Source organism: Thamnophis elegans, chromosome 14 (assembly GCF_009769535.1).
Source record: "Thamnophis elegans isolate rThaEle1 chromosome 14, rThaEle1.pri, whole genome shotgun sequence".
Lineage (NCBI taxonomy): Eukaryota > Metazoa > Chordata > Lepidosauria > Squamata > Colubridae > Thamnophis > Thamnophis elegans.
In genome coordinates this window covers 7,704,807-7,719,016 of record NC_045554.1, presented here as the reverse complement: position 1 = coordinate 7,719,016, position 14,210 = coordinate 7,704,807, and the positions used below count along the sequence as shown (strand labels likewise).

At 47.0% G+C, this 14,210-nt stretch overlaps 1 protein-coding gene across 1 annotated transcript in view; it reads right to left on the bottom strand.

The window, feature by feature from the left end:
• The window catches only part of LOC116518056 (transmembrane channel-like protein 7), a 42,115-nt gene extending 29,865 nt beyond the window's left edge, over positions 1-12,250 (bottom strand). Inside the window, exons 1-5 of the mRNA XM_032231294.1 lie at positions 12,128-12,250; positions 6,383-6,620; positions 3,848-3,996; positions 1,710-1,874; positions 219-304 (exon numbers count right to left, since the gene is read on the bottom strand). Of these exons, the coding sequence (XP_032087185.1) occupies positions 219-304; positions 1,710-1,874; positions 3,848-3,996; positions 6,383-6,620; positions 12,128-12,176 (687 nt within the window). The 5' untranslated portion in view covers positions 12,177-12,250. The remainder of the gene's footprint in view (positions 1-218; positions 305-1,709; positions 1,875-3,847; positions 3,997-6,382; positions 6,621-12,127) is intronic.
• Positions 12,251-14,210: the final 1,960 nt, after the last annotated feature.

Genomic DNA, 14,210 nt, shown 5'->3' with positions numbered 1-14,210 from the left:
CTTGCAACTTGACCGCTTTAAGACTTGCACATTTCAATGCCAGAGTTCCTGAGCCAACATTTTGGTTGCTAAGCAAGAGCGTTGTTAAATGAGTTTCACCTCACTTTACAAGTTGGCCACGCCTACCCAGTCACCTTTTTTTTAATCAGAAAGGACTAGGAACTTGATTTTTTTTTTAAATAGCAAAAGGTTTTAGAAAGTTATGATCAACTACTCACCGTGCCAGATAGCAGGTCTATAATGTAACTGTAGAAGTGGACCAGTCCCTTGGTGTTGCCGATGGTGTAAACGGTGCATTCTGGCCCTGTAAGGAACGAAATTCAGAGCAAAAATAAAAACACGAGAAGGAACAAAAAAAAATGAATATTTGTTGTGGCCCGTCGGTGGGCAGCGGAGCTGACAGCAGAGTCAGACAGTGAGGAGGTTGGGGAGGAACATGGGACAATCCTGGGGCCTGAGGAAAGCTCAGACAAGGGCTCTGCGTCGGAGGCAGAGAGGGAGTTAGACAGCAGTGAGGCAGAGAGAACAGCTGGAGCCTGTTCCCAGTGTGCGCATGCGCAGAGCTGCCAGAAGACAAGGACAACTAGGAAATCAGGGTAGGCTTGGGAGTAAAGCCACACCTTAGAGGTGATTGGCCCCTCCCATAGGATACAAAAGAGGAGCGAAAGGGGAGGGGGCTTTTGCAGGAAACAATTCATTCCTTCGGTCGTGTCAAGAGTGGAAAGTTCAGTTTGTGACTATAAGAGACTCTGGGCCAAGTTTTGCCTTGCCCTGCATTTGGAAACTAGTTATATGGCAGCTCTCCAAGCGAGATAAGGTTCGTGTGGATAAATATTCCTTGGAAAGACTGTTTGCTAAAGCCTGGCTGACTGTGAATGAAAGGAATTCACAGTCGTGTAAATAAGAGAGGTTTTGCCAGGACTAAGACTCTGCTTCATGCTTGTTAAGGAAGCCCGGGTCAAAACAATGTTCTGCCCGAAAGCTGCATCGAGCATAGCCTGTTTTTCTATAGTCAGCTACAGATAGTCCTTGACTTATGACCACCCTTGGGATTGGGATTTCCATTGCAGAAAGCAAGGCGGTTGTCAAGTGAACTTATTACCTTTTTTTTGCCATGGTCATTCAGCAAATCACTGCAATTGTTAAGCAAACTATGAAGTTGCTAAGTGAATCCGGCTCCTCCCATTGGTTTTTGTTAATTGGAAACTGCCTGGGAAGTGGCCAGCATTTGGCCATCATATGACCCTGGGACCCTGCAACCTTTGTAAGTAGACGTGATTGCCAAACGCCCCAATTCTGATCACATGACCATCAGAGGTGGGATTCAGCAGGTTCTGACCAGTTCTGGAAAACCAGTAGTGGGAATTTTGAGTAGTTCGGAGAATCAGCAAATATCACTTCTGGCTGGCCACGCCCCTGTCTATTCTCTGCCTCCTGAGTCCCAGCTGATCGGGAGGAAATGAGGATTTTGCAGTAACCTTCCCCTGCCACGCCCTCCAAGCCATGCCACCAAGCCACGCCCACAGAATCAGTAGTAAAAAAAAAAATCAATCCCACCATTGATGACCACGTTGCGTCGGTTAGAACGCGAGGACCTATCCAAAGTCTTTTTTATTTTCAGTGCCAGATTCTAATGGTCGGTTAAATGAATGGCTGTAAACTGAGGACTGATCGTGTTCTGGAAAGGGCTTGAGCGAAGAGCGAGTTACCTGTTTCTGGGGGAACTTTCACGTAGCTGCCATTCACAACTCCGTATTTAGCAAGAGCCGTCGGGAGGGTGATGAAGCCGAACAGGAGAAGGAAGATGATGACGTTTAACACCACCAGGAACCGCAGGAAAGAGAAGTAGGACTTGATCCCAGTGCCAAATTTCTCTAAGAGAAAGAGAGAGAATGAAGAGAATGAATATGGAAAAATGTTCCCGCATTGCACGAATCAATTTTTTTTCATAGTTTTTTATTTTTTATTTTCATAATCACATGTATACTATTAAATAGCCAACATCATACTGTATTATTAAATGTTTACATCAATTCATCTTACCATCAACTCTCCCCTCCAAAAAAGAAAAAAAAACCAGTTATTGGCTCTTCTGCTCTCCATATACTATATTTGTGCGTTCACTTCCTTCTTCTTCTCTCATCCCCCTCCCTACCTCCTTTCTTCTTTCTATCCTCCTTCCCTTCTCTACTTCCCCTTCCTTTCTCCTTCTCCTCTCTCTCCTTTCCACTCCTCATTTCTCTCCTCTTCTTCCACCCTCCTACCCTCTCTCCTATTCCTCTCTCCTTCCCTTACCTCTCTCCTTTTCTTCCCACTCTTCATCTCATTTGCTGAGTGTATTTCAGCTTCCGAGCAAGCTACCATTTTATGTTGATGGTATTTATAGTTCCTTTCCAATAGGCATATTTAATTTAACAAATCAATTTTTTAAGGACAGCATTCAGCATGAAGACTGTCCAGCCAATCACTCTTAGCCCCCTTAGCTGATTTGAGTTGGGGGCAGCTTTGCATGCCAATTGTGGCCTATCCCATCATGGGTTGTGCCTTAATCTAACTCTAGGAAGCAATTGGAGTATTGGAGTATTGGAGTAGTTTATTTATATGCCGCCCTTTTCCCTGGGGGGACTCAGGGCGGCTTACAATTCGAAGGGAGGGGAAAACAAACAGATTAACACATAAGACAGTACATCATTAAAAGCACAACATTCATACAATTCGGGTGGGTTACGGTCTTTAACCCCAGGCCTGACGGGATAGCCAGGTTTTGAGGGCTGTGCGGAAGGTCTGGAGGGTGGTGAGGGTACGAATCTCCACAGGGAGATCGTTCCATAGGGTCGGAGCTGCCACCGAGAAGGCTCTCCTCCGCGTGGTTGCCAGTCGACATTGAGCGGCAGATGGAACTCGGAGGAGGCGTAATCTATGGGATCTAATTGGTCGAGTGGAGGTAATTGGCAGTAGGCGGTCTCTCAAGTACCCAGATCCACTACCATGAAGGGCTTGATTATGGTTAATTAAATAAATCTTGGGCAAGCAAGCCATATCTTAGGGTTGTTTCTCCTAAATGAACACCCATAAAATAAAATACAATTTGCTGCGGCATCCTGGTTTTAGGGTGGTCTTTTTAGAGACTCTCAAGCGGCATCATTAAACTTTTGTGCCGAGTAACAACTCTTTTCATTCTGCTTCTTCTGTTAATCAAAAGCTTGGAACCTCTTGCACAGGAGATGATCTGGTACTCCTGGGGGAGAGAGATGCCTTGCCTTATTCCAGATTCAGCAAAGGAGCAGAGGTGGCGCAGTGGTTAGGGTGCAGCACTGCAGGCCACTTCAGCTGACTGTTATCTGCAGTTCGGCGATTCAAATCTCACCGGCTCAAGGTTGACTCAGCCTTCCATCCTTCCGAGGTGGGTGAAATGAGGACCCAGACTGGAGGGGGGGGGGGGATTTGCTGATTCAATTTGCTAAAAATCTGTAAACCGCTTAGAGAGGGCTGAAAGCCCTATGAAGCGGTATATAAGTCTAATACATAAATAAACAAACAAACAAACAAATGGGATCATAATAAATGGTCCAGGAAATCCTTCTTCAGGCATCAAAATATCTTTCTAGTACCGATATTTGTAGCTCAGAGTTGAACTGTGTTCTCCTTGGTGATCTCTAAGCTTGGTGGTTTTCTTGCATTCGTTTCATTACCAAACTAGGTAACATCATCAGTGCTACTTAGCTAAGACTGCAAGGAAATAACTAAGCTCAGAGAGCACCAAAGACCCCGCATATCTTTCTAGCCTATAGTAGCATCTGCCAGCCAAGAAGCCAATATAACGGAGTGCAAAAACCATCAGACCTACCCTCGATGCTACGGATGTCATATCTCCACAATTCCAGATAAGAGATTAGGTCTTTGATACTCTCTATCATTCTTTTGAGTGATTTTTTAGTTGCCTTCTTCCAATGATTCCACCTTGACTGGGATTTTATTTGTTTTTCTTCAAGCTCCCTGCTCAAAAAAACCCAAAAACAAACAGACATATTAAGTGCATCTCATCTCTCTTTTTGGAATGAGCAAAATACAGGTTAAATTCTTACATTACGCTAAGCATAGCTTGCTTTCTTTGGTTTTACTGAATTGTGTGAATGCAGCAACAGCAATTATTATACCGATTTTTTTAGTTGACCCAGTTCTGTGAATCTCCCCAGCTATTTTTCCCCATAGACTCTGTTTTAAAAAAACACCGAGTATCATTCATATATTCTACCAAACTCTCAACCAATTTCCACTAGTTTGCAACTTAAAAATGCAAATAAAAGATAAGTGTGATGTCTTAAACCCCCTTACGCAAATTATGTGGCTACCAGTCCTCCCAATTATGCAACCCTATACCGGCAGCCCTCGACTTATGACAATTAAGCCCCAGATTTCTGTTGCTAAATGAGACAGGTGTTAAGAGAGTTTTGTCCCATTTGCAACCTTTCTTGCCACGGTTGTTAAGTGAATCACTGCAGTCCTTAAGTTATAGGACGGTTGTGAAGTGAATCTGGCTTCCCCATTGACTTTGCTTGTCAGGTCGCAAAAGGTGATCACATGACGGTGCGACCGTCATAAATACGAGCCACTTGCCACGTGGGTGACGTAACCACGAGGATGCTGCAATGGTCACATGTGTAAAAAAAGTCATACGCCATTTTTTTCAGTGAGGTTGTAACTTCGAACGAATCTCTAAACAAAATGCTGTAAATCAAGAACTACCTGTATTAAAAGCTCTTCTTAAGCACGATGTGCAAATGGGTTCCAGAACTTTTCAAAGATCTGTTGGATTGTCCAATACATCCCATACATCCCTTTTTTTTGTGGGAAACAGCTTGAAATATAGCATGCCATTTGGAAAATCTCCACGTGCCAATTGCAAGCAGATATTTAAATAGAGCTGTAAGTTTAAAACAATCCATCACCACATCCCGTGGATTCCTCTTTTTACGAACGGGACTTACTGAATTTACTTCGCTGTCGTTGCTCTTCATGCAACGAAATTAAATGCCACCTTCAGTGCACATTATAATGGTAAAAATAAAACATACATCCTTTACATTTTATACAATTGGAAGTGAAAACTCCTGATATTGCCTTAACATTGCACTATACAGTAGAATTCAATATAGTTATAGTGCCCTGGGATAGAAACTGTTTTTCTAGCCTATTTATCCTTGTTTTTATTATCCTGTATCGTCTGCCACAGTGGTGGGATTCAGCCAGTTCGCACCTATTTGGGAGAACCGGTTGTTAACTTTCTAAGCAGTTCGGAGAACCGGTTGTTGGAAGAAATCTCCTTTTGGTTTTTTCCATTTTTACAGGGCTAATCCTGTAAGGAAGGCAGGAAGGAGACATTCTGGTGTTGTTTCTAGACTAATTTTTATTGCCTTGCTTACAGAAACTGCCTCTCCGGTTAACCCTGATTACATTCTAACAGCCAAGACGAAGCGCCCATCGACGTGAGTGACGTTGAGTTGGCCACGCCCACCCAGTCACATGACCACCGAACCACGCCTACCCAGCTGGTCATTAGGGCAAAGAACCGGTTGTTAAATTATTTGAATCCCACCACTGGTCTGCCAGATGGTAATAGTTCAAAAAAAAGGGATGCCCAGGATGAGATGGATCTTTAAGAATGTTTTGAACTTTCTTAAGGCAGCGGGAGCTATAAAGCTCTTCCAAAGAGGGGAAGGGGCAACCCATGATCCTCTGGGCAATGACGTTGACCCTCTGGAGCACTGACGTAACTGTGCAATTGGCAAACCAGACACAGGTGCAGTAAGTTAAAATGCTCTCTATGGTGCAGCAATAGCTCACCAGCAGTTGTTGTTTCCCCGAGAAGTTTCAGGTGGTCTAATCTCCTGAGCTGGGCCCTTTTGACCAGTGCTACAACGTGAGTTACCCCAGGTCAGATCCTCTTTATGATAACACCCAGAAATTTAAAACTGGCCACTTCCTCCACTTAGATCTCCCCTATAATCCATTGCCAAATGTCCTAAGAATTCTTTTTGTTTTCATACATAGAAAGAGACCCTAGGCCAGGGGTGGGTTTCAGACGGTTCGTGGCGGTCCCTGCGAACCGGTTGGTTGGCGAACTCGGAAGTAAGTAACTTCTGGGAACGCCGAAGGATCCACCCGCCCGCCCGTGTTTCTTACCCGGTTTTGACGAGTTCTGCGCTTCCACGCATGCGCAGAACGCATACAGCGCCTGCGCGATCCTCCAGGAGCAGCTGGAGCATCGCACAGGCGCTAGTACACATGCGTGCACTGCGCGCGTGCACGAGGACGCCGCCGAGAAACCCACCCCTGCCCTAGGCCCACTCCTCTCTATAGTTTGCAGTGTTTCCATTTCAACCTTAAGCGTCTCTTCTCCGCGAGTGACAGGTGGCGTTCTCTCAGCGGGAGCTCCAGGTTGACGTTCCTCGATTCTGTCCCTTGGATGAGATTCCTGGTCTCTCCGGGAGCCGATCGTGCTAAACTCTGATGGCCCTCCACATTTCCAGTTACTAATCTTCTCCTCCGCATCGATTGGTAACTGGGCAGTTCTTGGAGGAAGGTTACCGCCGGCACGTGGGGGTCAGGAAGAAAGACATCTGCCAGAATAATAACAATAAAACGACCTTGATCATTACGGTAGCGTGTGGTCTTCTTAAGAGGTACTCAGCTGCTCCCCATGAAAAGGGCTGCTTAATCAGAGTGGCTATTTTTAAGCTTGCTTTTCAATTGCAACAAATGTGCCCGCAGAACTGGGCAACAGATTTAACATTTCACACAAATTGTGGTGTTTTTTTTTTTTTAACTCCTCAAACTCCATCCTTGCAAGACATAAATAAATACCAATTAGTGTAGAAGACCCTTGCTCCTCAGGAGGAAAGCTACGGCAAATCTAGACAGCATCCTAAAAAGCAGAGACATTACCCTGACATCAAAAGTGCGTCTGTGGTTTTCCCAGTTGCAATGTTTGGCTGTGAAAGTTGGACCATAAGGAAGGCCGAACGCCAAAGACCTTTGAACTCTGGTGCTAGAGAAGACTCCTGTGAGTCCCTTGGACTGCAAGGACATCCAACCGGTCAGTCCTAGAGGAGATCAACCCTGACTGCTCTTGAGAAAGCCAGATCCTGAAGAGGAAACTCAAAGACTTTGGCCACCTAATGAGAAGGAAGAAGAACTCCCTGGAGAAGAGCCTCATGCTGGGAACGATGGAGAGCAAAAGAAGAAGGGGACAACAGAGAAAGAGGAGGCTGGATGGAGTCACTGAAGCAGTCGGCGTGAGCCTGAATGGACTCCAGAGGATGGTAGAGGACAGGAAAGCCTGGAGGAACATTGTCCATGGAGTCCCAATGGGTCGGATGTGACTTCGCAACTAACAACAACAAAGTGTAGACTATCAGGATTGAACTATAGGCTCCTTGATGCACTCTGAGCTTGGTTGTTTTCTTGCAGACCTTTCACGACCCAACTAGGCAATGTCATCAGTCCACTAGTTGGGTAGTGAAACAATGCCAAGAAAACCACCCAGCTCAGAGAGCACCAAGAACCCCACAAACATCAATTTTTTTAGATACAACTCTCCCCATAAAGAGCAATATATATATATATATATATATATATATATATATATATATATATATATATATATATATATATATATATATATATATATATATATATATATATATATATAAAGAGAACCACTTGAGAAATTATTGACGGAAGGATGAGAAAGATGGGTGACAAGCCAAATTTGGGTCATTCTAGAGAAGCTCAATGGTCTGGTTTAAGCATGTTAAGCCAAGTTTGTTTAGTCACAATTTTTTGAACAAGCCCTACAGGTTTGCTTCACACAGAACGGTGACTCATAAAACTAACCACCGTGGTTTAGGTAAAGGTTTCCCTCGCACATATATGCTAATCGTTCCCGACTCTAGAGGGCAGTGCTCATCTCCGTTTCAAAGCCGAAGAGCCAGCGCTGTCCGAAGACGTCTCCGTGGCCATGTGGCCGGCATAACTAAATGCCGAATGGTGCACAGAACGCTGTTCCCTTCCCACCAAAGGTGGTCCCTATTTTTCTACTTGCATTTTTGCATGCTTTCGAACCGCTAGGTTGGTAGAAGCTGGGACAAGTCACGGGAGCTCACTCCGTTACGTGGCGCTAGGGATTCGAACTGTCTTCCTGAACGACAAGCTCAGATTCTTAGCACTGAGCCACCGCGTCCCGCCACATGGTTTAGCACTGTCTAACTTAGACCAATTAAATGCGGGATCTCTAATGATGATAATTTTTTGCTTCAGCATTTCTAAAACGTTTTGCATTTCCCATGCTAGTTACGCTTATCAGAGTTTGCCTCCAAGTCCTTGGAGGGCACCTGGCCACTTATCTTTAACAAAGATTATCCTTGTCATTGTTTAAACCCTTTTTTGCAACAGCTAAAAGAGCAAGTGCCTGCCAGTTTAGGGATCACTTGCAAACACCCGGAGCATGAATCCTATACCCAATTAGGTTTCAAACAGAGAAGTATGAACTCTAACCAGCTTGATTCAAACTCAGGTTCCAGAGTCCTGCCATATAAATTCAGAATTAGAAATCAAGATTCTCTGCAGGGGAGCTAGGCTCCTGACGGCTCCAAGTTGAAACTGGGCTGGGGATGAAAGACCCCCAAGAAGTTGGGTTCAGGTGCAACTGTCAGGAATGGAAACCCCTGGGAACTTGGGTTGGGGGTGGGAGACCACCATGAGCTTGAGTTGGGGATGGGAGACCACTGGGAACCTGAATTGGGGATGGCAGATCGGCAAGAACTTGAGTTGGGGATGGGAGACCACCAAGAACCTGGATTGGGGATGGAAGACCCCTGGTAACCTGGGTTAGGGATGGAAGACCACCAGGAACTTGAGTTGGGGATGGGAGACCTCTGGGGACCTGGGTTAGGGATGGAAGATCACCAGGAAACTGGATAGGGGATGGGAGACCCCTGGGGACCTGGGTTAGGGATGGGAGACTGCCAGGAACTTAAGTTGGGGATGGGAGACCACCAGGAACTTGAGTTGGGGATGGGAGACCACCAGGAAACTGGATAGGGGATGGGAGACCCCTGGGAACCTGGGTTAGGGATGGAAGACCACCAGGAACTTGAGTTGGGGATGGGAGACCTCTGGGAACCTGGGTTAGGGATGGAAGATCACCAGGAAACTGGATAGGGGATGGGAGACCCCTGGGAACCTGGGTTAGGGATGGGAGACTGCCAGGAACTTAAGTTGGGGATGGGAGACCACCAGGAACTTGAGTTGGGGATGGGAGACCACCAGGAAACTGGATAGGGGATGGGAGACCCCTGGGAACCTGGGTTAGGGATGGAAGACCACCAGGAACTTGAGTTGGGGATGGGAGACCTCTGGGGACCTGGGTTAGGGATGGAAGATCACCAGGAAACTGGATAGGGGATGGGAGACCCCTGGGGACCTGGGTTAGGGATGGGAGACTGCCAGGAACTTAAGTTGGGGATGGGAGACCACCAGGAACTTGAGTTGGGGATGGGAGACCACCAGGAAACTGGATAGGGGATGGGAGACCCCTGGGAACCTGGGTTAGGGATGGAAGACCACCAGGAACTTGAGTTGGGGATGGGAGACCTCTGGGGACCTGGGTTAGGGATGGAAGATCACCAGGAAACTGGATAGGGGATGGGAGACCCCTGGGGACCTGGGTTAGGGATGGGAGACTGCCAGGAACTTAAGTTGGGGATGGGAGACCACCAGGAACTTGAGTTGGGGATGGGAGACCACCAGGAAACTGGATAGGGGATGGGAGACCCCTGGGAACCTGGGTTAGGGATGGAAGACCACCAGGAACTTGAGTTGGGGATGGGAGACCTCTGGGGACCTGGGTTAGGGATGGAAGATCACCAGGAAACTGGATAGGGGATGGGAGACCCCTGGGGACCTGGGTTAGGGATGGGAGACTGCCAGGAACTTAAGTTGGGGATGGGAGACCACCAGGAACTTGAGTTGGGGATGGGAGACCACCAGGAAACTGGATAGGGGATGGGAGACCCCTGGGAACCTGGGTTAGGGATGGAAGACCACCAGGAACTTGAGTTGGGGATGGGAGACCTCTGGGGACCTGGGTTAGGGATGGAAGATCACCAGGAAACTGGATAGGGGATGGGAGACCCCTGGGGACCTGGGTTAGGGATGGGAGACTGCCAGGAACTTAAGTTGGGGATGGGAGACCACCAGGAACTTGAGTTGGGGATGGGAGACCACCAGGAAACTGGATAGGGGATGGGAGACCCCTGGGAACCTGGGTTAGGGATGGAAGACCACCAGGAACTTGAGTTGGGGATGGGAGACCTCTGGGGACCTGGGTTAGGGATGGAAGATCACCAGGAAACTGGATAGGGGATGGGAGACCCCTGGGGACCTGGGTTAGGGATGGGAGACTGCCAGGAACTTAAGTTGGGGATGGGAGACCACCAGGAACTTGAGTTGGGGATGGGAGACCACCAGGAAACTGGATAGGGGATGGGAGACCCCTGGGAACCTGGGTTAGGGATGGAAGACCACCAGGAACTTGAGTTGGGGATGGGAGACCTCTGGGAACCTGGGTTAGGGATGGAAGATCACCAGGAAACTGGATAGGGGATGGGAGACCCCTGGGGACCTGGGTTAGGGATGGGAGACTGCCAGGAACTTAAGTTGGGGATGGGAGACCACCAGGAACTTGAGTTGGGGATGGGAGACCACCAGGAAACTGGATAGGGGATGGGAGACCCCTGGGAACCTGGGTTAGGGATGGAAGACCACCAGGAACTTGAGTTGGGGATGGGAGACCTCTGGGAACCTGGGTTAGGGATGGAAGATCACCAGGAAACTGGATAGGGGATGGGAGACCCCTGGGAACCTGGGTTAGGAATGGGAGACCACCAGGAACTTAAGTTGGGGATGGGAGACCACCAGGAACTTGAGTTGGGGATGGGAGACCACCAGGAAACTGGATAGGGGATGGGAGACCCCTGGGAACCTGGGTTAGGGATGGAAGACCACCAGGAACTTGAGTTGGGGATGGGAGACCTCTGGGGACCTGGGTTAGGGATGGAAGATCACCAGGAAACTGGATAGGGGATGGGAGACCCCTGGGGACCTGGGTTAGGGATGGGAGACTGCCAGGAACTTAAGTTGGGGATGGGAGACCACCAGGAACTTGAGTTGGGGATGGGAGACCACCAGGAAACTGGATAGGGGATGGGAGACCCCTGGGAACCTGGGTTAGGGATGGAAGACCACCAGGAACTTGAGTTGGGGATGGGAGACCTCTGGGGACCTGGGTTAGGGATGGGAGACTGCCAGGAACTTAAGTTGGGGATGGGAGACCACCAGGAACTTGAGTTGGGGATGGGAGACCACCAGGAAACTGGATAGGGGATGGGAGACCCCTGGGAACCTGGGTTAGGGATGGAAGACCACCAGGAACTTGAGTTGGGGATGGGAGACCTCTGGGAACCTGGGTTAGGGATGGAAGATCACCAGGAAACTGGATAGGGGATGGGAGACCCCTGGGAACCTGGGTTAGGAATGGGAGACCACCAGGAACTTAAGTTGGGGATGGGAGACCACCGGGAACCTGAATTGGGGATGGCAGACCGGCAAGAACTTGAGTTGGGGATGGGAGACCACCAAGAACCTGGATTGGGGATGGAAGACCCTTGGTAACCTGGGTTAGGGATGGAAGACCACCAGGAACTTGAGTTGGGGATGGGAGACCTCTGGGGACCTGGGTTAGGGATGGAAGATCACCAGGAAACTGGATAGGAGATGGAAGACCCCTGGGAACCTGGGTTAGGGATGGGAGACCACCAGGAACTTTAGTTGGGGTTGGGAGACCACCAGGAACTTGAGTTGGGGATGGGAGACCACCAGGTATCTGGACAGGATGGGAGACCCACTGGGAATAGCCAGGGCAGGCGTTGAGATGCCTACGACCACCACCACCACCCTCACCTTTCTAAGGCAACCGTCCCCTCCCTCGCTCCCCCCCATCGCCTTCCACGCTGCCCCAAGCCCCGTCCCGCCCCCGGCCCCACTCCTCCCGGCGGCCCCGACCCACCGCCGCTGCAGCCCTCGGCCGGGTTTTCCGAGCCCCGCCGCCCGCTCATGGCCTCCGCTAGCCGGCTCCCGCCGCCCTTTCCTGCCGGGCCGGCCTGCTCCGCCTTAGCCGTGCTTCCGGGCCGGGCCGGCCTACGGGGGCGGGACGGGGCGGGTCCGTCTCGGGGTTCGGGCCCTAGGCCAGGCCGGAGATCCTGGCTGGGCCCTTTCCTTTCCCCCTTTTTCGTCTTGGAATTCGCTCTTTATTCCGAACACGCGGCTTTTATTCCGTGATAAACGGCATTCTTTTCTTCTAAATCCTTATATATATATATTTATTTATTTTTTAAAAAAACCAACTTCCTCAATATGAACTCAATTGTCCATTTCTTCGTGAAATGAAAGCCTCCTCCTTCAGGAAATCCAGTTTTTTTATTATTATTTTTATGTGTTTATTTGTTACATTTATTCGTCAGCCGCCTCACCCTGAGGAATTATTTCTTTCTGCTCTCCTCCCCGTTTTATTTCGCTTCACCCTTGGAGGAATTTGGATCTGGTGAAAAATTCGACTTCTTTTTCATTCATTAATATCATTTTTCCCCTTCCTTCAGTAAACTGGAGGTGTTATTTTTATTTTATTTTATTTATTCTATATGTCAATCGTTTACAAAGTAATAGGTTGAAGAATAAAACATGAGGATGAATGAAATGGGGGCGAATAAAATGGGTCAAGAAAAATTCTTTGAACTTCTTTTTTCCCCTCTTCAGTTTAATGTCTTTTTTCCTCCCCTCTGTAAATTCGCTTTTATTTTTTCTTGATTGTTAGATGAAGGAAGGGAGAACCTTTTCTGTAAAATCAGCTTTATTTCGTGATGAATGGAAATCTCGGGATATTTTTTTTAAATCTGATGAATGCCATCTCTTATCTGAATTTGATATTATTCCTTTTCCTCCTGAAACGAGTCCCTTTTTCATCTGCAAATTCGATTTGCGGTTCATTCATGTTTATTATTCCCTTTCCTCTACTGGGGTTCTTGTGTAATTGATTTTAATTCCCCTTTTGATCATCATCATGTTACCGTCCCCTGTCCTAATGTTTCTTTCTATTCGTATCGATTTCATGCATCCAAAATCGTGTTTATACTTATATAGGTTATCTAATAACATGCTTGACGAAATAAATAAAATAAAATATAAAATAAAAATTACTAAAGGAAGGCAGTTAGAGGATAAATTTCATCGCGAAAGGAAGGCCTTTATAGGATAATGAAAATTATCAATTGCATCTTTTCCATTTGTGTTCAACAAAACATATCACAGGGTTTTTTTGTTTAAATAATTTCAAATTGTGTTGTTGCTATCCTTTAATTATTGCACAAGAGTTTTAAAGCAGGAAATATCAATATTTTTTCCATTCATATTTGCATTCTCCACGCTTTCATTCTTTGAAGAACAATACTTGTACAGTTGCGTTTTTCATTTTCTGTTCATCAACTGTTTTATGTTTGCTAAAGATAAACATTAAGCTTTGAATATTTTGACAATAGTTCAATTCAGAGCATTCTAATCCGTGGTCTACACGTTATCAGTTGGCCATTGTTTGGCTTGCCTTATCAATTGGCCAGTCTTTGGAGCTTTGAAAAGTTTCAAAAGAAAGAAGAGGATTGCTTGAATGAAAAGCAGGGGAATTCTAAGCCAGAGTTTCTACTGATTTAAAAAAAAAAGTGTTTGAACAATATACTGTACAGGTGATCCTCAACTTACAACCGTTTGCTCAGCGGCCATTCAAAGTTACATAACACCAGCACAGAAAAAAGTGACTTATGAATGGCCTCGCACTAACAACTGTTTCCGCATCACTACGATTGTGTGATCAAAATTTGGGTGCTTGGTATATGACACGTCACATCATTTGTGAACTACTTCCGACATGCTTAACAATCACGAAATTCACTTTAAAAATTGCAGTGATTTGCTTAACCACCATGGCAAAAAAGATTGTACAATTGACTTGCTTAACAACTGCCTTAGCAATGGAAATTCTGCCCTCAATTGTCGTAAGACAAGGACTGCATGCCGTAGCTATGTTCTGCTTCCAGGACGGA